Below are 26,553 nucleotides of genomic sequence, written 5' to 3'. Positions count from 1 at the left end.
CTATGTTTGTGGAAGAATGGATGACAAAACAAATTTGGTCTGTGACACATATAATGGATGAAAATGGAGATATACTTGAATTAAACAGGCTTAATGAGAAATATGACATGAGTTGCTCGTCCGAGCTCTATAAAAAGGTCTCACAGAATATCCCAATAGTCCTTGTAAATACGATAAAGAACAAATTTTCAAATATACCGACTCCAAATTTACATAAAATTAAATTAGATGGTCTTGACTTGGTTAATGAAAAATGCAATAATCAGTTTTTGAAGAGGTATTTGGTTAACACCTTATATCCAGGTAGGACAAAACATTCACTCGTCTTTAAAGATTTTAACAAATCTGAGATCTCGTTGATCAGAACCAAATATTTAAAATTTCCAATTCCATCCACCTACCTATCTATACATAGATAGGTAGGTGGATATAGACATATATTTATATAAATAAGTTCTTTTTTCCCTGAGTACTATTGTCACGTTTGTGTGGGAAGAAATGGTAATTTTCTAAGGACATCACAAAAAATGTACCATGTCGACCAACAACGATACCAAACAAGGAGAAAAAAATTAAAGGTAAAATACAAACGTAAAATCAAACTGTAGTCAAAAGTGTCCAATTATATTTTGGACTCAGAGGGTTAACCCAACAAATCCTGAAAAATTAGATTTGAAGTTTGGTGACCAGTGTTTTCATCACACTGCAGGTTTCTGACACTTTGTGTGAATTTAAGCAACAAAAAACAAAACCAACTGAAGTTACACCCGTGTTTGGAACTGAAAAACCTGATGTGTAGTTTTGTGGATTTTATACTCACTGGGCTGCATAGTTATGTATTATAGGGGCTACAGTCAAACTGCAGCCTGTCCCGGCTGCCACAGGGTGACAGGTGGGGAAACAAGCGTTCACACTCACCCTACTACCTGCATGTGTTTGGACTGTGGCGGAGAGCCGGAGTACTCGGAGAGAACACACTCGTGTGGAGAACATCCACACAGAGAGACCCCACCCACATGGCGGCGTTAAACTCGGGAACTTCTTGCTGTGAGGCAACAGGCATGCCACCATGCTACCTTTATTTAATAAAAAATCATATGAATATGTTTTAAAGTGTCTCCTTTGGCAGATGTAACAGCTGAACACAGCCGCTGCATTCTGTCTACAACAGAAGTCTAATCTTCTCCCATATCTGTGGACTTTGTAGCTGCTTTGCTTTCACTCTTCTGTCCAGTTCATCCCAAACCAGCTCGATGGGGTTTCAGTCTGGAGACTGTGCTGGACCTCCATGTTTACAACCTTACCGTCTCGTTCTTCGTTCCTGAGGTGGTTCTGGCACGGCTCAGACTTATGTTTGGATCATTATCTTCCTGTAGGATGAAGCCCTCACAGACTAGATGCACACCAGAGGGTCCTGCATGGTGCTGCAGAGTGCTGTGGTAGCTGTTTTGGTTCAGGGAGCCCCTCACTCTGTACCAGTCACCGACCCTGGATCCAGCAAACAGCCCCAGACCATCACACTTCCTCCTCCATGTTTGACAGTTGATGCCACTCACTGTGGAACCGTCCTTTCACCCACTCAACGGCGTACAAAGATCCTGTGTGATGAACTAAAGGACCTGCAGCTTGAAGTCTTCTCCTCACAGCTGAAACTGAGACTCACTACGACCACTATGAAGCTGCTTGAAGCTGTTGTCCTGTGAGCCGCCATCACACAGCTGTTCACTCTCAGGAACGTGTCCTCTGATTCAGTCGTGTCTTTGTCTGCAGACCTCTTCCTGTCAGTTTGTTTCTGAGCCTTTGGATGCTGAAGGAAACTGGACTCACTGACACCTCGACTTTCTTTGCAGTTTCTCTTTAAGACATTTATAAGTGTTATGATGGTCTGTCCCGGCCATCTACAGCGTACATTGTTTCAATGTCTCCAAACAGTTTGTTTCCCCTGCGTTGGGAGCACACGCTGGGCTCTCCAAATCATTGATAAACAGTATCCCACGTTTTTGATTTTGAGTTCACAAATACTTCTTATAACAACCAACTACTCCTGAAACTTTGGAGGTTTTAGGTCTCTGTACAGTAAAGTTACAGGAGGATACAAATAATTATCAGGCAAAATGTCCTTGGATTGTTCCAATAATCCCGTCCGATACCACGTGAGAACAATAAATGCATCATTTTCTGTTGCAACCCTCACACTCAAAGGTAATGTAACAACACTCATTTTTCACAACACTAAAACATCACTCCTTCCATGTCTAATGTCTGTGATGGGGGCGGAGTAAACTGGATCCTCACGCCGTGCCCAGTGAATGCTCGCGACACAGGGGAACACGTTCTGTCGGTGATACCTGCCTCGGTACAACACTGGTCACGTCACGGCTTATTCCCCGATTCAAATCACAGACACAGTGTCCCAAACTTGTTCGTTTTTAAACCGATTTTGCACAGAGACATTTTTTGATGTATTGATATCAGTGTTGAATATTCTTACAGTGAAAATAACCCAACTATATGTAAAATAATGACACCATAAAGATGGTTTGCTTTCCTTTTATTTCAAAGAGGCAGTGGTTTAATTGTGCACAAAAAGCTTGAGGTGTGGAATAAACTGTAACCGAGTTGAAATCAAAATATGGGCGTGTGTGTGTGGGGGGTGGGGACGACACCACTGCTGTACACTACGCCGGCCACTTGGTTATGGCGTTCCATGTACGCCCTGCCTGCTAGCATCTTGCACCCTGCTGTTATGTGCTGGATTGTCTCATCGTTACGCAGCCTGGGGTCTTGCCTGCTGTGATAGACCCCGGCCTCCATGGATCTGTGCTCAGAGCTTGTTCCTGTGCTGCTGTGATTAGTGCCTCTGGGCTCGTTTCAGTCCAGCCACAGAGAGGATCGATCGCTTCAAACGCACTGTCAGAGTGGTTCAGGCGCCGCTCTGCGTTCGTTTCACGTTCAGTCTGAGCTGCTGCAGCTTTTAGAGGACGACCTGGGCTCAGCGTGGAAAACCTGTCCACGCGTCTCTGCACTCAAAGACCTGGAATTATCATCAGACCCGGGTGGAGACGCAGCTCACCCGAGGCAATGCTGAGGCAAGAGCAGGCGAAGACCCCGATGAGCGCCGAGCAGCGGCATGCACCGATGACCTGGAGCACCTGTGGCGGCTCGCGATGACCCCGCACCAGCCTGTAACCCCGCGACACAGATCAATCACCTTTACACCAAAATGTTGACGATGACCTCTGACCTCCAGCAGACACAATGAGCAGGCGGACACAATCAGTGACTTCAATTTATTTTGCTCGTGTCATCATTAAAAACAAAATTATTTTCAACAAGTTTGATTTTTAAACACGTGTCAAAGTGCAGCTCCAACACCTACGGAGGCCCATCACGGCCAAATATAAACTCCAGTCCATCCAGCCATTACTCTGCACCTTTACTGGCCCTGATGAGCTTCCGTACTGGCCTTTAAATCAAGTCCTGTGACACATCGAGTCCAAAATCTCTCGCTTCCTGTTCAAGTCTCTCTGTGATTGGACGCCGGGTGCATCGACCCGTTGTCAATCACAGCAGCGAGAATCAAACAGAGGATGTGTTCACCGCCAAGGAAACCCTGAACGCATCCTGAGGTCACACTGCACGTGCCTGGCTGTGAGGGGGCGGAGTCAGGACTCACGTTAGTAAGAACCCGCCAAGAGTTTGAATATTGCTAACCTACGATGCTACAGTGAGCTCGTGCTTGTTCTACTTGACATCACTTCCTGCAGCGGCTACGGGCTCGCGCTTTAGGGTAAACGTAGCGCAGAGTTATTTAGTGTACTAACGAGTTAACGATGAGGAAAGTGCAAAACGCACTCTACTACGGAAGACTTTAAATGCCTAAATCAAGAAAAAGCTTCAGTTTTGTCTGCAGACGCTTTTAATGTGTCAGAGTGTGATTTCAATCATCTGTACGCGTCTTTAGGACTCTCACAGCTGACAGCAAACATTGAATATCAGGCCTGATTTAGTTCATTTGTTTTTAATGTGTCAGAATTAAAATATTTCTGGCACTTCCTGTTGCTGCAGGTTTCATTTCTCACTCTTTATAAAGTTTATTTGACATCTTAGTTCCTGAACTATCACTGAACACGCTCAAGGAACATGAAGTGAACCATCTACAAGTTATTTTCTAAACGGTGGCATTTTAAACCTTCCATATGGTAAGTATGGAATTCTAATGAATCTGTGGGAACGGATTAATTTAAGCATTAAACGTCCTCCGTACTTCCCGCAGCACCTCCAACTGAAACAAACTATGAGGAAAAACAAAGTGGCGACAGAAAGATGAACTTTGACCTTTCGGTTAGTGTGTGACCCGGGAAGAAAAAAAAGAAACGCCAGTGACGTGTGCACGTCGGCGGCTATGCTAACGTGAGAGCGCGAGACCGAGGGAGAAAACACCAAACCCTATGCCACAACCAAAGGAAACGCGGGAAAGAAACAACGAGTCACGACGCGTGAGGGCGAGCGGGTCGGCAACGAAGAAGAACGCAGGAAGTCTACGCAGCAGTAGAAAAATACACATTACAAAGGTGAGAGCGAGCGGGCAGCCATTTTGGCGATGAAGTTAGAGGAAAGTAAGTGCCCGTAAAGCTACGTCAGCAGGCATTGGTCGGACAAGTCGTCACAGACGGCATGACAGAAACGCCTCGCTGCTGCCTGCGAGGATTTCTCGCCGCTGCCAGACATGGAAGGTTACGCTGCATCAAGCATCGACACCGGTGCTGGTGACAAATACACAACTTCATTATTTTCAACAAAACAGCAACAACTACTCGTCTTCCTCTGAAGAAGCTCCGCCTCTGTGCCGACGACTCCTCCCGCCGTTACTACGACGCCACTTTGTCGTCCTTCTGCAAGAAAAACAGGAACAAACGCCAACGTTAGCGCCGAGAGGCGACGGACTTTAAGGTCAGAAGGACGGGGCGGAACTCCAGCTCCTACTTCCTCAAGTCATGTGTTGGTCTGACAGGAGCCCTCTAACCCCGCCCCCTGAGCCTTCACTGTCTCGAAGTTAAAACACAGTAACGTGACCTCACCCGGTACGCCGACAGGTCGGCGAACTCCCGGCCGGCCTGGTTTCCTCTGTATCCTCCCCTGTAGCCGCCACCGCCTCCCTGCGGCGGCCCAAAGGAGCCCCGGCTGGCCGGGCGACCCCGCCCACCGCGATAACCTGTGCCGCCGCGGCCACGGTAGCCCTGGCGTCCTCGGCTCTGACGCAGCGGGATGCCGAAGGTTTCAGCGTTCATCCGCCGCTCCTCCGCCCACGTTTGCCTCCGCTCCCTGCAAGAGAAACAAGAGGCGGTGAGCGAGAGACGCAGCACGCTACAAACAGGAAGTGGTCGGGGCTATGGTTAAAGCGACTCACCTCGGGAACCCCGACCCTCCGGACCGCTCGCTCGTCTTCCTGCCGGACAGAAAACATTTCACTTGTTAGTGACCGCGTCCCCTTCAGCGTACAGAAGCCACGCCCACACTGACAGCACTAGTACCTCGTGTCATCGCAGGAGATGTTGTCGAAGAACGACTTGGACTTGTCGTAGTAGCAGTTGGGCCCGAGCGGGTCGCACTCGTCGTCGGCGTTGCTCTCGCTATTCTGAGTCTCCACGCCAGAGTCGCCTTTATCCTCGCCGTTGAGTGCCTTCTCGTCTGCGTGGCGAACAACAGAAACGGGACACGCTCAGACGAACGTTACGCTTAACGCCGCATTTCGGCCCACCGTCGGTGACCTCACCTCGGAGCTTCAGCTTGCTCTGGAACTCGCGCTCCAGCTCCTCCTTGTTGAACTGCGCGTTGGCGCTCTCGAAGTCAAAGTCCTTCTCGAACTTCATTGGGCCGTCCCGGCGCACGTTGAAGCGTCCTCTGCCGCGGTGACCGCCTCCTCTGCCGCGTCTGTTAGACGGAGCACCCGCGGCAGCTGAAGAATAGAGGGAGGATGAGGAGGACATTAGTTACCGTGGTAACTAGAGGGGGAGACACGAGGACGTGAACTGAGGGACATCCACGATGACGGACGACCTCACAGCACTTCGAGGTAATGTCACATGTTAGCAATCACACATGCAGGTAACAGGAAGTCAGGTGACACTCAGCTGACTTCCAGTTACCTGATAGGACACCGTGAGGATGGACGTCACGCTCCGATTGGCTCATACCGTAAACACAGAGCGGTATGTGTGGTGCCGACGCCGCATCTACAGCCTCACCTCTCCTCGTGTCCACGCTGTCCTGCGAGTGCTGCGCCTTCTGGCTGCTCTGTCCTGAGGAGGCTGTGCGGCCATGGGCGGGGCTTCTGCGTCCCAGGCCGGGAGCCGGTGCAGTAGCGGTGGTGGCTGAGGGGGCGGCGCTGACTGCCTGATCCAGGACCGGACTCTTCCTCAGAGGGTCCAGGTTACCTGGGCTGGTTCGACCTGCAGAATTAAGGGAAAGGTCACAGTTAGTGCGGCGCTAATCGATCATCAATGATCACGCCGAGAGAAAGTCATATCAGAGAAACTGAGCAGGGCGTGTAGGTGTTCCTCACTTCCTGCTGCAGCACTGCAGGAGGACAGGAAGTGACTGATACAACTCTTCAGCATCACACGGTGGCGAAGCAGCGCAGGAATTTGTGCTGACCTTTGAAGTCGTTTAACACAAAGTACAGATTGCACAATAAAGCAAAAACACTAAAAGGCGAACTGCGATGGGTCCATGACACGATCACGTGAAACAAACATTTGCAGTAACAGTAAAGGCAAAATTCTCGCTGTGTCTCTGCTGCAATCGGAATTTCTTATAACAACTGGCGAGCAAACACAAAGCGCTGCGAGCGGCAGCTTCAACATCACAGCTGACTTTTAATCCTCTGGACCGCGTGGAGGTCATGTGGAGCAGGAAATGAAGGCCTTGATGGCTCAGTCACGCCAACGCCACAAACCACCCCTGCTCGCCTCCTGTGGCATGAGTTACGTGGCACAAGGGTCACGGACATACCCTCAACCCTTGGAATTCATGCCCGGCGAGAACCCCACCCCCCTGCTTACCTGCAGCACCAAGCTGCGGCGACACCAACGGGCTGCTGTTGAACTGGCTGTAGGCGGGGACCGGGGCTCGGCTGAAGAGGCCGTAGGAACCGGCTGACTGGAATGGGGTTGGCGCCGCGGCGGACGAGGAGCTGGAGCTCATAGATGACTGCAGGAGGAGGAAGAAAGGTTAAAGGTCACATCAGCTCCTCGTTTCATTTCTCGCAGAAAACTGAAACAGGAAGCCTAATTTGTCCCTTTCACAGTAAAGGTCCTGTGATAGCAGAGGGGACAGATTAAAATAAAGCTCTCTCACACATAGCTCAGCTTACAGGAAGTGGTGGAAATAATATTTCAACATAAGATGGACTGAAAGTGGATCGGTCAGGACCCTCAGGTCAGAGGGGCCAAGTCCAATCAGACGGCCCACAGGCCAAACACGACCTTGCCTCCTCAGGACGGGCGTACCTGGACGATGGCAGGGTCCTGGGGCAGCGAGCAGGTGGGTTTGGGTGGCTCGCACACGGTCAGGTCCTTGATGTCGCTGCCTCTGAAGATTATGTACTCAAACGTGTCATCCCGAGGCGGAATTGGCCGGTCGGTGGGCCGGTCTTCAGTGCCGAACGAACGAACTGTCAGAGGAGGAAAAAAAGTGCTGCTAGAATCACAGGTCAAAGGGCAAACAGGGTTCAAACCACCCCTCTTAAATTCACCCTAATGGAGCACCAAATGCCAATTAGAGCAGAACAGTAGTCTAGGTGATGCCTCTACAGAGAGGAGAGCATCGGGTGACCTAGTTATTGATCATTAACAGACGTCAGGCACCTAATGGCGGTCAGAGGAGCTGTGGTCTGAGCTGGGAGGAGACCGGACACTTCTCCTCTCAGATCACCTGCAGAGGGCTCTGGGAAATCTAAGGAAACACATATACATACAGCCCTCACTCTGGTGTGTGTTGTTTTGTTTTTTGTTCCTGCTCTGTCACAGGTCACGTGACACCGTGCTTCACTCGCACAACATAACTCTTGGACATATCACCACAAAACCACGCGATCCACTATACTACTTGTCCCGGCTCCGCCTGCACCGATCTGTGACGTGCACTCAGTGACGTCAGAGAGTGCGGCGAGCAGGTGAGGCTGACCGGAAACGAGCCTGGTGTCGGCTTCCTCTACTGGCTAGCGTTAGCCGGTTAGGTGAATCACCTGTTACTCTACCTGCGCACAGAGAGCTGGTGTGAGCCGTCACAGCAGTTTAGCCTCCCTTTATCCGCTTGAACCCGAATAAGTCGGTGCAGTTTCATGCTAGCTCGGCAGAACACGCTTTTGTGACGAATGTTAGCATGATAGTGTTAGCCAAGCTAACCGTGTTTTCCAGTGGGTTTAGTTTAGCGTGCTAAGCTCGGCTAAAACTGCTAATCACCGTTGTTTACTCCCGCGCAGCCGCAGCTCAGCAACACAAACAAAGCTTAAACCGAGCAAGAGCATAGCCGCGAGCCCTCCACTCACGCGGCAGTGCTACCTTTAGCCAGCGCCACTGTCGAGTTCTCGGTGTCGATGGTGTAGAGGATGCCTTCGTAGCGGATCTCGGCCTTGGAGATCAGGCTGATCTTGCTGCCGAGGTAGGGGGTCCCGCCGCTCATGGTGCTGTCCGTGACTGGGAGCTTCTAGCAGAGAAACGGACAGGCGCCTTGTGTGAAGTACACACGAAACAGAAACGATCCTCCGGGGGGGTCTGTGTCTGCTGACTCTACTGCACTCCGCGGCTACAACATGGCTACCTGCTCCTCCATCTGAGGCTCTGAGCGCGGGGGCTAACGATACTACCCAGCATCGCGATATTTCACGGCTTCGTCAGCTGTAGATCTGAGGATGATAGAAGAGACGGCAGCTGCTGGCCCTCGTATGGAACAATAGAACTATTCTACCATAGCACCATACCAAACAACACGTTTAATTAAAGGATCAATTTTGTTTTCTTGATCCTTTATTAATATTCTTTTATTTATTCACCATCCAATGTTTGTCTGAAGCGTGGTCAGTTTCCACCTTCTCCTGGGAGCTCTTCCCAGGTCAGATGTCTTTAACCTCTAGGAAATATCCTCCCAAACTATCTCAGCTGCCTCCGGAGCTCCTCGCCCACCTCTAAAAAAACGGAAGCTTTAGAGCTGGAAGCAGGAAGGGCCGCGTGGATCTGTTGAAGTGGTGGATTGTGACAGTTCACAGATGTAAACATGTGTGGAATAAAATCAGCAGGATTTATTGACCAGATTATTGAGAAATCTGATTGATAGATAGAATCTGATCAGGTTTCTCCTGGATCCTTTTGTTTTCTTTTACTCCACTTTTGTTTTTACGGATTATATACGAAGCCTCTTTGGCTGAATTGAACGGAACTGAACCTGTGTTCAAATAAAGTTTTGAGTGGCTGGACTCTGCCCTCACCTGCGAACTCACCTGTACACAAAGAGCTGCGGCTCTAATGGAAAATCTGCCTCTCCTATCTCTATGCTCGGAAGCGAGCCGGATCCTCGGCGCATGCGTACATTCTAAAATACGATTTGCACAACGGTCCAGCATCAAAGATGGCGGGAGCCTCCGACCCACTGGAGGACATGCTCTTCAATGAGGTGGACGAGAAGGCGGTGAGCGACCTGGTCGGTTCTCTGGAATCTCAGCTAGGCGACCGAAAGCCTCCCGCGCCTCCGTTTTCCGCCGGGAAACGAGACGCGGCTCCGTCGGCCGCGGGCCACTTCTCAGGGAAAGTGCGCGGAGCGGAGTCCGCGGAGCAGCCGCAACAAGGACATCCCGGAGCGGTGCTGACCCCGGAGCCCGCCGCAAGCGAGCCGCCGTCCGCCGCACCGCTGCCCTCGTCTACCTCCGCCGGGCCCGCGGGAGCCAGCCTGGCCGCGGTCGGACCGCCTCCGCCCGCCGGTTCTCCGGGACCGGGACCTCTCGGCGCTCCGGCCGCCGGCGCTAGCTTCCCCCGGGCTGCGGTCCCGGGTTCGAGCGCTGCGGAGGCGGTCAGGAGCTCTCCCCCCGGACTGCAGAGCGTGAACGGCGGTACCGGAGCCGCCAAGTTGGTGAGCTCTCCCGGTGTTCCTGCGACCGCCGGGGCCGGCCCCGCGACTTCACAGCCCGGCTTCCCCGTACCTCAGCCCTCCGGGGGCTCCCCCTCCGCGGTCCTGCAGAGGCTCCCCAGCCCGGCGGCCCAGAACGGGCTCGATCCGCAGGGCGGCCCGCCGGCAGCCCCCGCCGCCTCCGCCTCTCAGGTCGTGAACCACAACAACCCTCTCATGCACGCCAAGGTGCTCGTGCCCAGCCAGCCCGCCACCGGAAGCTCGGTCATCCTGACCGGCACCCCCTCCCCGGTCCAGGTCCCCATCAGCCACCCTCAGACCGGGACCAGCACGTCACCCTCCCCCGGGGCTAAACCCGCAGTCAACGGGGTGTCCCAGCCCGCCGTGGCCGTGGTGAGGCCGCCCGGACCGGCCGTGGTGGCCACTTCCATCCCGCAGCAGAGACCCGGGCTGGTGGCCGCCACCACCCGGGTCGCTACTTCGCAACCCTCGCTGGCTGTCCGGCCCCAGCAGCAGACCACCATCCAGCTGCCCCAGGGCTTCACCATGCCCCAAGGTGAGGACACACACACACACACACACACACACACACACACACACACACACACCAGGTGACCCACAGTCTCCCAGCTGATCTGTGAGCCGATCAGTGATCGATCGTCCCTTTGAGGAGGACCTGATTCTGTTCAGTAACTGATCTGCTGAGAGCTGGCAGCGTCTGATGGAAGGCTATCGATGAAGTGATCAGCTGCTGATCAGTTTATGACTGATTAATCGACTAATCTGACCGTTTCATAGTTGCAGCTTTGAGGTTTTTGTTGTGTGAATGGTAAATCAATAATCTGATCAGCAGGCAGATTGTGAGACCGAGGTTGGCTCTGCTTGAGTTCCTGCTCCTGCTGTGTGAGCGACAGCGACCACAGCAATGACCAATAAAGGATTCTGATCAGTGGACTAGCTGAGTCTCCAGCTCCTCTGGGTCACGTGACCATATTCAGCAGATTGTGAGAATGATTGATTATTGATTGTGTGGGTTGGTCAAAGGTGAGAGCTGAGACAGGAAGTGAAGAGTCAGGTGTTGCGTTCAGGCGTAGAACCTCTGCTGTGCCACTGGAGGAGAGTGTGCACGGAGTCATCAGAGCATGCTCAGTGTGAGTGTTTTGGCCCGCAGCTGTCAGAGGGGGATGGTTTGGTTTCTATGGCATGTTGTTGAGTCTCTGTGGTCTCCTCTCCTTAAGCTCCTCCCCTCAGTGAGACTGCCTGACCCTCCACAGACACTGGGCGAGGCATCGGGAGCGTGAGTGTGTGGCCCGGCTGCACGCGCTCGTTTACAGTAAATGTCCTGACCTGCCCCCCTCCTCCTCCCCCTGCAGGTATGGTTCTGGTCCGGACTGAGACGGGTCAGCTGGTCATGGTCCCCCAGCAGGTCCTCGCTCAGGCTCAGGCCAAGACGCAGCAGAGCCAGGCGGTGACGAGCATCACGCAGAGACCCGCCACGCCGACGGCCGCCACCACCATCCGGGTGAGCACTGCGCCCACGGTAAGCTCCGCCCACACAATGCAGGTGCGAGAGTTTTTTACTTCACATTTAATTTTTGTTTCACTGTCATACTCCCAATCTGATGAGCTTGACCAATCACAGGCAAGTTCTTCAGTAGGGATGGGTTTCAATAATCAATAATCAATTCTAGCTTGAATGAGACGATATCGATTCATTCAAATCCTGAATCGATTTTTAAATATATTTATTTTGCCCGAAACGCCAGAATCTCAGGTTAAACCTCACAACATTTCTACAACCACCAAACAGCTAAAACAGTGAATGAGAGCAGGAACACGGACTCTGCACAGAGACGTAAACACAAAGGGCGGACCCCCCGACGCTTCAGAATCAGTGAGCTGTCGGCGTTTAGCCCCAACGGCGTGTACGTGCCATCAGGTGAGAAAGCCGACAGCTCACAGATTCTGATGCGTCGGGGGGGTCCGCCCTTTGTGTTTACGTCCTTTTTTGGGCTCGATTCTGAAGCGGTAGTTTTGTCTCTCCAACCAAACTTCACTGAACCAGCTGCAGATCCAAACTCCGCGTCACATAAACATCGTCATGAATTCACTCTGACTTTGATGTTTTGCTTCCACCACGAGAAAGTCACACTTCCTGCACAGCTCTCTGTCTGTACTTCAAGAACAGTTTCCCCTCTATAAATCTGTTTTCTGCATTATTGTGCACCAGTCACGCGTTGTTCACAGCGCTGTCGGCCGCTGTGCTTTATTTGATTTAATTTAACTGACCTCTGACAAGGAAGCGTAATTTCTGCTGTTCAATACTGAACAAATGTAAACTTTTTAAAATGCTGTGTCTCTAATCCTGTAACTTTGCTTCACTTCAGCAGCATCAGGTCATGTTTATATGTTGATTCATGGTTTTCTTCTGTGTTTGATCGACTGCAGAATATTTTAAGGTTGTCTGCTATAACAAGCCAGAACAGGAAAATCTCCTTCATGTGTTTCTGTGTTGCTCAGTTACTTTGACACAAAGGCCTCTGCTGTGATGCTCACACCTTTGATAAAGTCTGACAAGCTGTAAAAATATGGATATGTGCTGATAAATGATCAGAATTATAATATTTCTGACTGTCTGAGGCAAAATTTCCCCGATTCGAATCGATCAAATCAGGACCTTGTGAATCGGAATCGATACCCAGCCCTACTTTTCAGTTTATTTACTGCTGCAGCCAGAACAGAGGCCAAAGGAGGCCAAAGGAGGGGGAACAGCTGAGCTGCAGTGCCTCTTTACTTCACTGTGCAATACTTTTTGTTAACAGTCAACGGTGCAATAGACTTCAATGCCCTTGTATTCTTATTCCTATTTATCCCTTTCATATATTTTCTTTACATATGTGTGTATAGATAATCTTCTGCTCACGTTCTGTAACTTCTGTCGGTGTTGCTATTGGAAACCGAATCTCCCAGAGGAACCCACCCGAGGGATTAATAAAGTTTCATCTTATCTTATCTTAGAAATCAAGCCCCTCCCCTTTTAAAGCTCTGGGGAGGGGCTTTAATGAATTAAAAAGGAAGTCCTTCTGTAGTGCTTGTTTGTGATTGGTGGAACTGATGTTACCTGATGGTGTGTTTTGTTTTTCCCCCTCCTCCCTGCTGTCGGCAGGCACCGGGCACCCCTCAGACCGTCCGCCTGGCCACACCTACTCAGACCAGAATGATTCAGCCTCCCTCCACGACCGCCGCAGTGCAGGTGTGTTTCCTGCTGGCAGCACGTCATGTGACACCTGATGGTTATTTTAAGCCTCTTTTCCACCAGTCTCTAACGTTCCATTAACCGTTAGTACCGCCTCAGCGTGCGTGGGGTTGTACCTGTTACTACCATCAGGTTGTAGTAACAGCTACCCACAGGTACCACACGGCTGTGGGTCAAACTGTGTGGTCGCTAGCCTGTGATGAAGGCGACAGACGTGTCTAAGACCCCGCCTCACCTTCCACACCTGAGCTTTAAACTTTTAAAACGTATCAGACCGCCATCTTCATACCAGGTCTTTATTAACGCGGCGGCGGGTGTCACATGAGGTCAGCCTGATGGTGGTCATGTGACTTGTCTGTTTTCTGTTGCTTTACAGAAGGCGCTCGCAGTGGCGCCCAGCATCACGCCGGTATCGGTGAAGATGACGACCCCCCAGAAGACGCCGACGGTGATCACGACGGGGGGGACGCCTGTCGCCAAACCTGCCGGTGTGCCGTCCACCCCCATGACCGGCACACCGGCGCCCGCAGCTTCGCCCGCCACCAGAGTCACCGTGGTGTCCCAGGTGGGTTCAGGTGTATCCGGCAGGTTTGGGCTGCTGTGATGGAGGCACTTCCTGTCTCTGACCCTCTGTCGTCCTCAACAGGAAATGCAGGAAAACGTGAAGAAATGCAAGAACTTCCTCGCCACGCTCATCAAGCTGGCGTCCCACAACTCGCCCTCGCCGGATACCTCGAAGAACGTGAAAGCCCTGGTGCAGGACCTGCTCGTAAGTAGCTCCTCCTCCTGCTCACTGCCGCCTGATTGGACCTATGGGGTCATGTGATCGTACGATGCCCTCTTCATGTTTTCAGGACGCCAAAATCGAGCCCGAGGAGTTCACCACTCGGCTGCAGGCCGAGCTGAAGTCCTCGCCACAACCCTACCTCATCCCCTTCCTCAAGGTACGGCTGTAGTACTGCGAATACTGCAGGTGTTACTGCAGGTGTTACGCGTGTGTGTCTCCACAGAAAAGCCTCCCCGCTCTGCGGCAGACGCTGCTCAACAGCCAGCAGTCTCTGATGACTGCACCCCCCAGCGCCGTGGTCACGCCTCCGGCCACCCCTGGCTCAGTCACCGCCACCACCATCAGGCCGCGGCTGCCCGTCAGCCCGGCCGGCGGCACCGTCCGTCTGAACGCACCCATCGGCACGGCGGCTCTGGTAAGAATCGTCAGGTTACAGGTCAACAAAAAGACTTTTGTAACCTTTGACCTTGTAAATATGAAAATATTTTGGATGTTTTAATTTGGAAAAACGCTCCAGCTGCAAACCTGCGTCAGACTCGTTTATTCGGACTCTAACGTCCTCACCGGAGCGCTGCGCGTAACCGTGAGCACGCCACTCGCCGTCAACAAACAAGTGAACGCTGACCCCTCAGAGGAAGTCTGAGACTCAGCCCTCTGTGATGATGATGTAATGATGATGTCATGATGCTCTCCTGCAGCCTGTGTGCAGACCTGGAGTGCAGACCGTGCAGGCTCGGGCGCCGATTGTCTTCAGACCTCAGGGTGAGTTTGTCGAGCTGCTCGGCGCACCTGGCGAGTCACTTTTGTTTTAAGGGGCGGAGCCTCCCGTAGCTTAAGCTGCTCAGTTTTAAATAAATCGGCTGTTTTAAAGGTTGAAAAAAGCAGCAAGCGCCACCACCAGGTGGCAGCAGACCGCAGGGTTATCAGGCCTGTTTCACAGCTGGTGGGAGGAGCTTTTTTATTTTTTTAATAAGCATCGCTTTTTTCCCTTTTCAGCTACGCTGCAGGTGAGAGGACCCACAACCATCATCAGCAAAAGCCCTGTGAACCTTGCAGCTCAGGCCAATCAGAAGAAGCTGAGCGATCCAGGGGGCGGGACGTTCAGGTGAGCAAAACGTTGTTTAAAAGTAAAAAGCGTCTGTGACACCTGTAAACTAACAATGGACACGGAACGATGGATAAACTAGTCCCGGAGGTCGAACAGAGATACGGAGGCCCTGGAGCGCCAAAAAACAAGCATCAAAACAGGAAGTGCAGAACAGCTGTTTCAGTCACACAGGTCAGCTTTACTGAGGACGGCCGAGGGTCGCCTCACCTGAAACGGCACAGGTGACATTCATTTAAAAACATGAGCTGAGAACACCTGACCGTGTCGGATCAGTCTGGAGATGGTTAGCGTTCTTAAGGTTGGGCCTCTGTGAGCACAGGTCACGATGATGAAGCACACGTGACCTGTGACAGCAGGTCGGGCTTCATCGCGAGGACGTTCAGGCTAACCTGACACGGCCAGAGGGATGACCTCACATCCGCTGTCACATGAGCATGAACAGAATTTCAAACAGGAAGTGACTGTCCAGCGTCTCTGGCTCTGACTGGTTCCTGATTCGCTCTGACCCGGCGAAGGCTCCAACAGAAAAAGGACTAGTCACCACTTCCTGTTGGAAGCGTAGTTCACAGATGAGGCAGCAGGGGGCAGTGTGTGCCCACAGCGAGCAAAGCTGAGTGTAGGTGTGAGAGGAACATATTTTAATACACTGCAATAAAAAAAATAAGTGTGTGCTTTTAAAAAAACAGGAAGTGACTTCATCTTTGGGCCAATGAGACTGGGGAATGCTGCTGTGCTTCATTCGCAGCGTGGACCTGAGCTCTGACACGTTCTTCCTCAGCCTCGACATCCCTAACCTTTCCTTTTCTTAACCCGCAGAGATGACGACGACATCAACGACGTGGCTTCGATGGCTGGCGTCAATCTCAATGAGGAGAACGCCCGAATCCTCGCCACCAGCTCGGAGCTCGTGGGCACAAAGATCCGCTCGTGTAAAGACGAGTCCTTCCTGCCGAGCGGCCTGCTGCTCCGCCGCATCCTGGACACAGGTCAGTGTGAAAACTCAGCAAATCAGCGGGTCTCCTGATTCTCCTGTACCTGCTCAGGTATCACGCCTGAAAGCCTGTTTCACCTTCAGCCTCAAAGGTCAGCTCAGTCAGTCTGGACCTCCTCCTCCTCTGTCGGCTGTTCTTAGTGAAGGATGCAGGGAGGAGTCTAAAATTATTTCGAGGACAGGAGGAGAACTGTAGGTGCTGATGAAGACGAGTTCAGAAAGGAAATGAAGCCGGGATGGTCGACCTGCAGAAACCACCTGCTGACGTGCAGCGGCGTCCCGTCCTGATGATCTCTGTTTTCTCGTCCTCAGCTAAGAAGTTTGGCGTCAGCGAGGTCCCGCCAGAAGTGGTGAACCTGGTTTCCCACGCCACGCAGTCCAGGCTGCGCACCCTGCTGGAGAAGGTTTCGGCCATCGCGCAGCACCGCACGGACGGCGGGAAGGTAAGAACGCTCGCAGCGTGCCTCACCTGCGTTTAGGTCGAGCCGCCGTCGGGCTGTTTCAGGACGACTCCGCTGTAGATCTGCTGTTACCGTTGAGCTGCGCAGGCTGATGTTAAATTAGCAGATATTTAAATGGAGTCTGGTTTACATGTCCCGTTTCTCTCCTCCCCCCCCATCAGGATGAAGAGCGCTATGAGCAGACGTCGGACGTTCGCTCTCAGCTGCGTTTCTTCGAGCAGTTGGAGCGTTTGGAGAAACAGAGGAAAGACGAGCAGGAGAGAGAGATGCTGCTGAAGGCCGCCAAGGTACGTTTGTCTGATCGGACCTGAATCGGACACGTTTCTGCGTTCACCTTTCTGAAGAGTTCAGTTTAAAATGAAATGTTTTTGAAAGAAGCTGAGTTTGAAGAGGACCAGCTTCCTGTTCCCCGTCCTGATGTAACACATTTTATGCAAAGTTATATCAAATATACACTAAGTAGAAACGATCACTAAACTAAACACAAAATGAAACAAGTAAATCAAACTGCAATTGTATAAAAGGCCGGGCTTCTGCTTCTGAGAGACCAGGCAGGTTCTAAAGATCAGGAGCCAATGGGAAGGCTGTTAAAGCTGCAGGAGCAGCTGGTTGGTGGACCTCAGCGCCCGCAGGATTATATGGTTTCAGAAGTTCTGCTAAGTAAGCTGGTCCATCGAGACTCTTAAAAACAAACAGCTTGCATGCAGCAAAGTCAGATCAGAGCCAACGTATAAAGAGCTGCAATGACGGAGACGTTGGGTAGATGTGTGTGTCTGTGAATGTCCACCAGCAGAGGACCCACATCTGAGCCCTGTGGAACTCCACGTGTGATGTTTGTGTGGAAAAACTCACCAAGAAAATTCATGTTTCTCTAAAGGTTATAATTTCGTGGACGTGAAATCAAATTGTGTTTTTATGGGTCTGCCTAGTGATCAGTGCTTCCACTGAAGATGTGCAAAGCAGCCGGTATTTGTATCTGTTGAGGGGGGGAAAGTATTTGTATTCGAGTAAAAATCCATTTTTTTGCATTACACTTCTAATTAATGTTATAATAAGTAGTGAATGGACAACGGGAAGCTCTGCTAAGGTTAACTAGCCTATAGCCTACGTCTTGCTGTCTGCAAAAGACAGACGAACTTAAACGTACATATGACTCCCACAAGTGCATGCAATTCGACATAACTACACAAGCGTTGTTTTCACCTTTTAAACCGAACTTTAACGTCACTCTGTCAACAGCCTGTTGTCCAAATCCAGTCTCCAACCTTTTTTGCGCCACAGACCGGTTTATGTCCGACAATATTTTTACGGACCGGCCTTTAAGGTGTTGCGGATAAATGCAGCAAAATAAAACCAGTACCGGTACCAAATAAAATTTATTGATAACACACGGCAAAAGACGGAGAAACTGAGGTAACGATCAAAACTGCATTTCGTTGCCCTGTACCTGTGCATGTGCAATGACAATAAAGTTGAATTCTATTCTATTCTATTCTAAAACAATAAATATTAACGATAAAACCCTGAAAACCATAAATTTCACACCCGAACCTCAACACTCGCGGCCCGGTACCAAAAGGCTCACGGACAGGTACCGGTGCATGGCCGGGCGTGGGGACCGCTGGTCTAAATGACGTGCTAACAGCTACGTAAACAGAGCGAACACGAGAGCACCTGTGCAGACGTCAATAATGCAGCGTAATTTATTAATCTTCAGATCCTCGCGAAACTTATAAACTGCCTCCGGAAACCAGTTAAGGTAGAACAAAAATCTATTCAACAAAACCAGTGATGCAGTTCAGCCGAGCCTCTCTGTTGCTGTGGAGCAGCCCACACGTCACTCGCTCATGCACTCATGCACTGCGGTCTCATAAGGAAACTCGGCTTTTTGATATAAAGTTTTTCTTGTTCCCGAATACAAATATTTTTTTAAAGTATTTATTTGAAACAATTATTTGTAAAAATGCGATATTCGTGCCTTTCCAAACACCGTATTCGAATTCGGCTCCACCCCTAGTTTCCACTAATCACAGCTCACAGTGAAAGCACACCTTCACTCTCAGTCGTGTTTCTAAAACGAGTGCGTGAGCCGCCTGGATGAAGGCGGTGGCTCGCAGTCGAACCCTCAGCATGCAGGTTAGATTTCAGGTGTGTTTGCTGCAGGAAGTCCAAACTGAGGAGCTCTGTTTGCGGTCCTGGATCTGCTGTCCTCTCTGACAGAGAAAAGGTTGTTTCTGTAACGATCTCTGCTTCGCTGTGTGCCCTCAGGCGTCTCTCTGCTCATCACTGATGAGCTCACACTAATAGCTCGTGCTTCTGTCCCCGCCTGAGCTTAGACACTCTGATTTGAAAGAACAGACTGTAGGTAAAAGATGGGGAGAACATATAGGTCCTCATCCCGCATGTACTTAGACTGATGTAACCCCGCGTAGCTGTGATTCCTCGAATGATGCTTTCCTCCTCCTCATTTAGACCGTTTGTGGTTGATAATTTCACAGCTTTTTAGTCGTGCTGCCGACAGTTGGAACAAACCACTGACTGGCTGCTCTCATCAAAATGAGCTGGTCAATGCCTCGCCATTCTCTTTTCCGTTTTCCGCCGTTTAACTTTGGGTTCTTCCTTTGACACCAGCGTTTTTGTTTTCGCCCGCCCACTTAACTCCAGAACTGTAACGCCACACGCCTGAAGTTACCGTTTCCCTCCTTCCAGAGCCTTCTCCATTAGTACTCGGATCGGCTCGCCATGGATCGCCACGGCTTGACTTGGATCAACTGGTTTTCATCACAATGCTGTACTACCTAACCTGCATGATCATCGTCATAGCAACACGTCAGAACATCGCGCGACGTAATTAATGTGCGACACGAGCGCTTCAAAGCCGATACACCTGCTGCTCGCTCTGTGGCTTTTCGCTCGGGGAACACACCGTTGTTCTTGTTTGTAACCAGTTCTTTCATCGGCGGGTTTCAAAAATGGCGGTTTGAATTTTCATGAACGAACCGAGTGACGCTACTGACCAGCCAATCGGTGACATGCAGTCTGACGACATCACATGCTGGGATCACATAATTGCATAAAGCAGACTAGCAGCCACGTGGTGCATTGCTGCCCCAACAGGTCAGGAGTTCAATCTAAACCCGCCACGGTGGCCTGGGGCAGGTGATCATTTCCACCCGTGGATGCTGTTGCAACATCACCCAGGATTCTTTGTGTCGATTACCGAGGTTACCCGCTCCCTTGACCCCGAACTTTGATAATGTCATCTATCGGTTTATAAAGGGGGCGGTCTAAGCTGTGGGCCGGTGTCTGACAGGTGAAGATGAGCAGATTAATGCATCTACTCTGTTTTTACTTCCAGAGTCGTGCCAGACAAGAAGATCCTGAACAGGCTCGACTCAAGCAGAAGGCTAAAGAGGTACACCTGTCTGTCTGTGCGCCTGTCTGCCTGTCTGTGCGCCTGTCTGTGCGCCTGTCTGCGCGCCTGTCTGCGCGCCTGTCTGTGCGCCTGTCTGTGCGCCTGTCTGTCTGTCTGTGCGCCTGTCTGTCTGTCTGTGCGCCTGTCTGCGCGCCTGTCTGCCTGTCTGTACGCCTGTCTGTACGCCTGTCTGTCTGTGCGCCTGTCTGTCTGTCTGTGCGCCTGTCTGTGCGCCTGTCTGTCTGTCTGTGCGCCTGTCTGTCTGTCTGTCTGTGCGCCTGTCTGTCTGTGCGCCTGTCTGTCTGTTCGCCTGTCTGTGCGCCTGTCTGTCTGTGCGCCTGTCTGTGCGCCTGTCTGTCTGTCTGTCTGTCTGTCTGTCTGTTCGCCTGTCTGTCTGTCTGTGCGCCTGTCTGTGCGCCTGTCTGTCTGTCTGTCTGTGCGCCTGTCTGTCTGTCTGCCTGTCTGTGCGCCTGTCTGTCTGTCTGTGCGCCTGTCTGTCTGTCTGTGCGCCTGTCTGTCTGTCTGCCTGTCTGTCTGCCTGTCTGTCTGCCTGTCTGTGCGCCTGTCTGTCTGTGCGCCTGTCTGTCTGTCTGTGCGCCTGTCTGTCTGTCTGTGCGCCTGTCTGTCTGTCTGTCTGTGCGCCTGTCTGTCTGTGCGTCTGTCTGTCTGTCTGTTCGCCTGTCTGTCTGTGCGCCTGTCTGTGCGCCTGTCTGTCTGTCTGTGTGCCTGTCTGTCTGTTCGCCTGTCTGCCTGTCTGTGCGCCTGTCTGTCTGTCTGTCTGTGTGCCTGTCTGTCTGTGTGCCTGTCTGTGCGCCTGTCTGTCTGTGCGCCTGTCTGTGCGCCTGTCTGTCTGTGCGCCTGTCTGTGCGCCTGTCTGTCTGTCTGTGCGCCTGTCTGTCTGTGCGCCTGTCTGTCTGTGCGCCTGTCTGTCTGTCTGTCTGTTCGCCTGTCTGTCTGTTCGCCTGTCTGTCTGTGCGCCTGTCTGTCTGTGCGCCTGTCTGTCTGTCTGTCTGTCTGTCTGTTCGCCTGTCTGTCTGTCTGTGCGCCTGTCTGTCTGTCTGTGCGCCTGTCTGTCTGTGCGCCTGTCTGTCTGTGCGCCTGTCTGTCTGTCTGTGCGCCTGTCTGTCTGTCTGTCTGTCTGTCTGTCTGTCTGTGCGCCTGTCTGTGCGCCTGTCTGTCTGTGCGCCTGTCTGTCTGTGCGCCTGTCTGTCTGTCTGTCTGTCTGTGCGCCTGTCTGTCTGTGCGCCTGTCTGTCTGTCTGTCTGTGCGCCTGTCTGTCTGTGCGCCTGTCTGTCTGTGCGCCTGTCTGTCTGTCTGTCTGTCTGTCTGTGCGCCTGTCTGTCTGTGTGCCTGTCTGTCTGTCTGTGCGCCTGTCTGTCTGTCTGTCTGTGTGCCTGTCTGTCTGTGCGCCTGTCTGTCTGTCTGTCTGTGCGCCTGTCTGTCTGTGCGCCTGTCTGTCTGTGCGCCTGTCTGTCTGTCTGTCTGTCTGTCTGTCTGTGCGCCTGTCTGTCTGTGTGCCTGTCTGTCTGTCTGTGCGCCTGTCTGTCTGTCTGTCTGTCTGTCTGTGTGCCTGTCTGTCTGTCTGTGCGCCTGTCTGTCTGTCTGTCTGTGCGCCTGTCTGTCTGTCTGTCTGTGTGCCTGTCTGTCTGTGCGCCTGTCTGTCTGTCTGTGTGCCTGTCTGTCTGTTCGTCTGTCTGCCTGTCTGTCTGTCTGTGTGCCTGTCTGTCTGTGTGCCTGTCTGTGCGCCTGTCTGTCTGTCTGACTTCATTAAGTGTAAAAACTGAGTCATGTGATTATTCCTGATGTTCTGATTGTTCCCACAGATGCAGCAGCAGGAGCTTGCTCAGATGCGACAGAGAGACGCCAACCTCACTGCGCTTGCCGCCATCGGCCCGCGCAAGAAACGCAAGCTGGACTCACCGGGCGGAGCTGGCACAGAGGTAAGACACCAGGTCAGAGGTGGTGTAAGAAACAGAACACAGCAGGGAACCACATCATCATCATCAGTGTGTATGTGTGATGATGTCAGCTGCTAGCTCAGCTGTTCTTCCAATCAGCTGTGCATCATGGGGGCCACTGCTCAGAGCCCCTGCATGACCAGTTGAATTCATTACTGAACAACCTCCACCTTCATCCACCCGTATAGGTGATGACTCACTGCTGCCTCCGCTGGTCGTCAGAGGAACTGTAGGTTTACTTCTTCTGCTGCTGCGCTTTTAATGGCACAGAGTGGAGAACCTGCAGCGTGTCTGACCAATCACGAGAGAGCGCGTGTGTATATAACAACCCCCCCCTTCCTCAATTCAGGCTGTGAATGTGAGCAGAGTTGAGTGAAGGGGGTCAGTGTGTGCCTGGGGGGCTGTGAGGGTCTGACTTTCCCCCTCTGCCACCTCCCCCTCCCCTCGGGGGCAGCCATTCATTTCTGAAATGAACTGAGACAGTGGGGGTGGGTGGTGCCCCCCTGCCCATCCTGTCCTGCCTGGGGCTGGCCCCCCAGCAGCAGCAGACAAAGCCAAGCCCCTACAGAGAAATCCAGCATTTCTGGGCTCGTTTAGCAGATACAGAGCAGCTGGCAGCAAGCGTGGGGGCGGGGCAACAGGGGCGAGGCACTCGGGTCGGAGGTGCTGTGTTCATGTTTTAGTAACAGTGTGCTGGCGCCATGCTCGTTGGACTAATGAGTTAACTTTTTGGCTTATGAACTGGGGTGGGGGGGGCTCCAGATGTTTGCAGCTGTCAGTGCTTTTCTCAGGAAATGAAGCACCTGATTGGAGGTTGAGAGGAATGACCACGCGATGGAGTGTGTGGCGCGAGCTCACTGAGCTCAGCCTGCATTAGGATCAGACGCCGTTTGTGTTCGTGGAGGCTCTGAGCTCAGAGGAGTCAGCTCAATGAGAAGCTCAAACCTTACCGTGTGGCAGCAGCGCTGCAGAGTGAACCGCCGTGGCTCCTGTAGTCACCCTGAGGGGCGTTCACGAGCCGCAGGGCGTCGGTGTAGATGGAACCTTTACCTGAGCCCCGGCTGAGCGTGAGGTCACACACCATCAGTGTTAATGGTACCAGCTTAGACGGCCCGCTGAGGGACAAAGGCCGCATTTGTGTGGGGCGAGGCGGTGTCGGAGCAGCTGTGGTTGGTGCTGGGAGAGTCTGCGTTTGTGCCGTGACACCTGCTCAGGTGTTCTCACGAATGCGCCCCACTGTTAGAAAACAAAGGAGTTCAAACTGAGCCTGAAGGCGATCAAAGCCGAATGAAAGGAAGAGTTTGTGCTTCCTGTTGGTGAAACACGGCGTCTGCAGGCGTGCATTCAGAGCAGGCTACAGCCTGAGGTGGTGGGGGCGGGTCCGGGGCGGGCAGACCCAGCTGAAGCCTGATCGGGCCTGCAGTGGATGCTGAAGGGCAAACTGCTGCAGCTCCAGGGCAGATTAGAAAGAGGCAACACAAATCTCTTTGTGCTGGAAATTTCCAGCGGAGTGGGAGAGGGAGCAGCGCTCTGACGCCGTGACACGTGCTGACAGGACAGAGTCGCAGACGTGCACGCAGGTGTCACTGTGGCGTTGTCAGCTCCTTCACTGAGAGGTGATGTCAGCTCTGAATGAAACAGGAAGTCCATCTTCCTTCATATAACATCCAGCAGAGTGAGGAAGAGCATCCGTCATCCTCAGGAGCAGCTCGCTCTGAATTCCTCGCCAACATGAGCCTGGTCGGCTTCGGTAACCGGGTCAGCCTGCAGCTCGCCATCACGTTCGCCATCAGCTGACTGCAGATACCTGCAGCTCTGTGAGAACCCATCGCTCAGGGCCTTTCTGGCTTATTGGGGTCTTTTCGGTCTTGGGGGGGGGGGGGGGGGGCTTCATCAGTTTCTCTCGTTTTTGGATGCTTGAATATGATTGGCTCACCTTAGACCGTGTGACTGGAACCGCTGCGACGGGCATGTTGGAGCAGCAGCTGCTCAGTACTTTGACTAATCGCTGCAGGGCTGGGAGTCACCTGACCTCCGGCTGCCGGCGCGCCCTCCGCACGCAGGCGTGGCCCGGCAGCAGGTCTGGACCCAGCGAGGGATTAAAGCAGCGTGGGAGAGCTTGTGCAGACGTGGGGCGGAGCCTCGGCATGGACCCGGCATCTGTAAATGCGCCAAACATGGAGGTCAAAGGTCGCTGTGCTTCAGGCACTTTTTAAGACCGCGAGACAAACGGTGTGTCAGAGGTCGCACAGCAAGTGCAGCTTTAGCTCATCAGGATGTTGTTTCCTTCCATGTTTGTTTCCTGCTCACTGCCTCCTCTCTCCTTCCTCCTCTCCAGGTGTCCTCGGGCTCAGCCGCCGGCTCCTCCGTGGCCGGCTCCTCCCGCCAGCAGCCCCGCCAGCGGATCACACGAGTTAACCTCAGGGACTTAATCTTCTGTATGGAGCACGATCGGCCCACGGCTCGCTCTCTGATACTCTACAAGGCTCTGCTGAAGTGAGGAGGGAGCCACCGCAGCCGTCCCCCCTCGCCCCCAGTCCTCCAGAGGAGGTGTTTGATTCTGGTCTTCAGTCCTTACGGCACCTTTCAACGCTCAGCTCTGCTTTTACGATTATTTTTAGAAAAGGACATCCCGCCTCAGCTCGCCCTTCCGTTAGCTGAGCGCTCCACTGCTCTCATCCAGATCAGGCCAATCAGAAACCAGATCCAAGGCTGATTGGACAGATTGTGATTGGCTGAAAGGCTGGTCTGTTTTGGTGCTCGGCTGCTCGTTGATGCAGTTTAAAACAGGGTGTGAAACACAGCCTGGGTTACGCTATCAAAGCTGTGGGCACGCCTACCCCTGTAGTTGAGTCCAGCAGTGATGTCTGGAACAAACTGCTGTTGAATACTGTTTCAAGTCATGTGACCAGGAAATAAACTGCCTTATTAGGTCCGCCCCCTCCGTTACCCACAATCCAGCTGGACCTCGAGAAGCTGTGTGGGAGATCTCCTCTGTTGTGTCTAGCCGCTGACTTGAGGAACATCACCTGTAATTATTCTCTTAATTACTCATTTGAGCAAATTCTACTTCAGCGTGGAGTTCGTCAGGGCGCCATTTTGGGTCCTTTTGTTCTTCGCCAATCTTTTTGGTTGCTGTGGTTTCCCTTCCTCTTAGAAACCTTTCGTCCACAGCTCCTCCTCCGCTGCAACTCCACGCAATTAGTCCGCCGATCAACACGTGATGTTCCTGTGACGCCACAAAAAGCTGAGCAGAGCTGACAGGCATGCAGCGTGACACTGAGCTTCTTCTGTGAGATGAGGTGGCGACGCCTCCGGACTCCAGCGCTGTACCTGAATAGGTGCCTTTGAGTCAAACCTTTCCCGACCTCTTGTTTAGATTTCCTGTTGGCCCACTCAGGACGCCAGGCTCGCAGGCTCATCGTTTTGTTTTGAAAGTTTTCTGATCGCGCTCAGATCCTTCGGCTCAGTTCCGTCACGTGATGGGAGGAGCTTCTTTTCACGATGTTGTGTTCGTCAAAGGAACAGTTTAACATTAAGACAAATCTGTGTGAGAGCCGGACGGCCAGATCGGTGAAGTCGTGGCGTTTTCGGGCAAATCGAGCGCAAAACGTAGCAAGATTTCACAACCTGAAAAATTTTTAGCGATTGGAAAAAATCGATGTCCAGTTTGTTTTGATTAACCAGCTGATTATTTTCTCAGATAATGAAATTACAAATATCCTGTTAACGCAGACTGACGCCCTGGTAACCACCCGTTGTTCTTGTGATCGCCTGCTGAACACGCACCTTGTCTGCAAACGCGCGAAAATCTTGTTGCCTGTGACGCCAAAGCTTTTACTTTGAAGGTGAACTATTACAACTTCCGGCGTGGTTTCCCTGCAGCTCGGAAAACATCGGCCGCGCGATCACGAGGATTTTAATGCAGCGCCATCTGCAGAATGCAGATTTATTTATTTTCCCTAGCAACTGTGGTTACCGCGGTTACCGTAGGGCGACTGTAGCCTAAAATTCCAACTTTCTACACGTTTGATGAAAAAAAAAAAAAAAAAAAAAAATTTTTCCTCATGAAGTCGTTTCTTTAGAAAAAAATGTTGATGACGAGTGGCTTCATTGGAAGGGGGCGGGGTCTGAACGTCACGACTCTCAGCAGGTAAACTGACGGACTGTCCCTTTAAGGTGAAACAGGAAGTGCTCCTCCTCCTGGCGGCGGCTGCGTGCGACTGGACTCGAGCCTCGTGGTTGAAATGCAGTTTGAAAGTTTCCGGAAGGTTTTTAACGCTTTAATGTCGGTCTGTGTGGCGATGGCGTAGAGCCCTATGAACTGAAGGACGCCATTTTTGGGACTATTTATATTTCCTACATTGTGTATTCGCACCTGAGGCCCGCCGGGCCGTTTTACAGTCGTTTGTACCTTTGCAAAAAAAATGAAATAAAGGGAAGGAGAAAGTGGGC

At 52.1% G+C, this 26,553-nt stretch overlaps 2 protein-coding genes across 2 annotated transcripts; one reads left to right on the top strand and one right to left on the bottom strand.

Annotated features, from left to right (window-relative positions):
- Positions 1-3,275: 3,275 nt before the first annotated feature.
- lsm14aa (LSM14A mRNA processing body assembly factor a) lies at positions 3,276-8,703 on the bottom strand. The gene is made up of 9 exons (XM_040037559.1): positions 8,565-8,703; positions 7,512-7,675; positions 7,065-7,212; positions 6,249-6,452; positions 5,777-5,959; positions 5,535-5,691; positions 5,411-5,449; positions 5,082-5,325; positions 3,276-4,895 (listed from the first exon to the last, which is right to left on the bottom strand). Exons 1-9 carry the CDS (start codon positions 8,683-8,685, stop codon positions 4,872-4,874), a joined length of 1,284 nt encoding a protein of 427 aa, XP_039893493.1. The 5' UTR covers positions 8,686-8,703; the 3' UTR covers positions 3,276-4,871.
- A 482-nt stretch (positions 8,704-9,185) lies between these two features.
- Positions 9,186-26,551, top strand: LOC120737077 (transcription initiation factor TFIID subunit 4-like). The gene is made up of 15 exons (XM_040037547.1): positions 9,186-10,678; positions 11,496-11,662; positions 13,289-13,375; positions 13,755-13,943; positions 14,025-14,147; positions 14,233-14,322; positions 14,389-14,580; positions 14,864-14,927; positions 15,162-15,270; positions 16,090-16,259; positions 16,577-16,707; positions 16,887-17,012; positions 20,084-20,140; positions 21,964-22,080; positions 24,437-26,551. Exons 1-15 carry the CDS (start codon positions 9,628-9,630, stop codon positions 24,596-24,598), a joined length of 2,835 nt encoding a protein of 944 aa, XP_039893481.1. The 5' UTR covers positions 9,186-9,627; the 3' UTR covers positions 24,599-26,551.
- Positions 26,552-26,553: the final 2 nt, after the last annotated feature.

The sequence above is a fragment of the Simochromis diagramma genome, unplaced genomic scaffold (genome assembly GCF_900408965.1).
Source record: "Simochromis diagramma unplaced genomic scaffold, fSimDia1.1 OVJJ01000327.1, whole genome shotgun sequence".
Taxonomy (NCBI): Eukaryota; Metazoa; Chordata; class Actinopteri; order Cichliformes; family Cichlidae; genus Simochromis; species Simochromis diagramma.
This window is presented reverse-complemented; position numbering and strand designations above follow the sequence as displayed.

Bases quoted from the DNA above. Each gene is read 5' to 3' on its own strand.
- lsm14aa (XM_040037559.1), bottom strand. From the start codon at position 8,685: ATGAGCGGCGGGACCCCCTACCTCGGCAGCAAGATCAGCCTGATCTCC. The intron at 7,676-8,564 runs GTAGCACTGCCG...CTCCTCTGACAG, and splicing joins GACAGTGGCGCTGGCTAAAG to TTCGTTCGTTCGGCACTGAA. The intron at 5,450-5,534 runs GTACTAGTGCTG...TCTGTCCGGCAG, and splicing joins ATCTCCTGCGATGACACGAG to GAAGACGAGCGAGCGGTCCG.
- LOC120737077 (XM_040037547.1), top strand. From the start codon at position 9,628: ATGGCGGGAGCCTCCGACCCACTGGAGGACATGCTCTTCAATGAGGTG. The intron at 14,928-15,161 runs GTGAGTTTGTCG...TTCCCTTTTCAG, and splicing joins GATTGTCTTCAGACCTCAGG to CTACGCTGCAGGTGAGAGGA. The intron at 17,013-20,083 runs GTACGTTTGTCT...TTTTACTTCCAG, and splicing joins TGCTGCTGAAGGCCGCCAAG to AGTCGTGCCAGACAAGAAGA.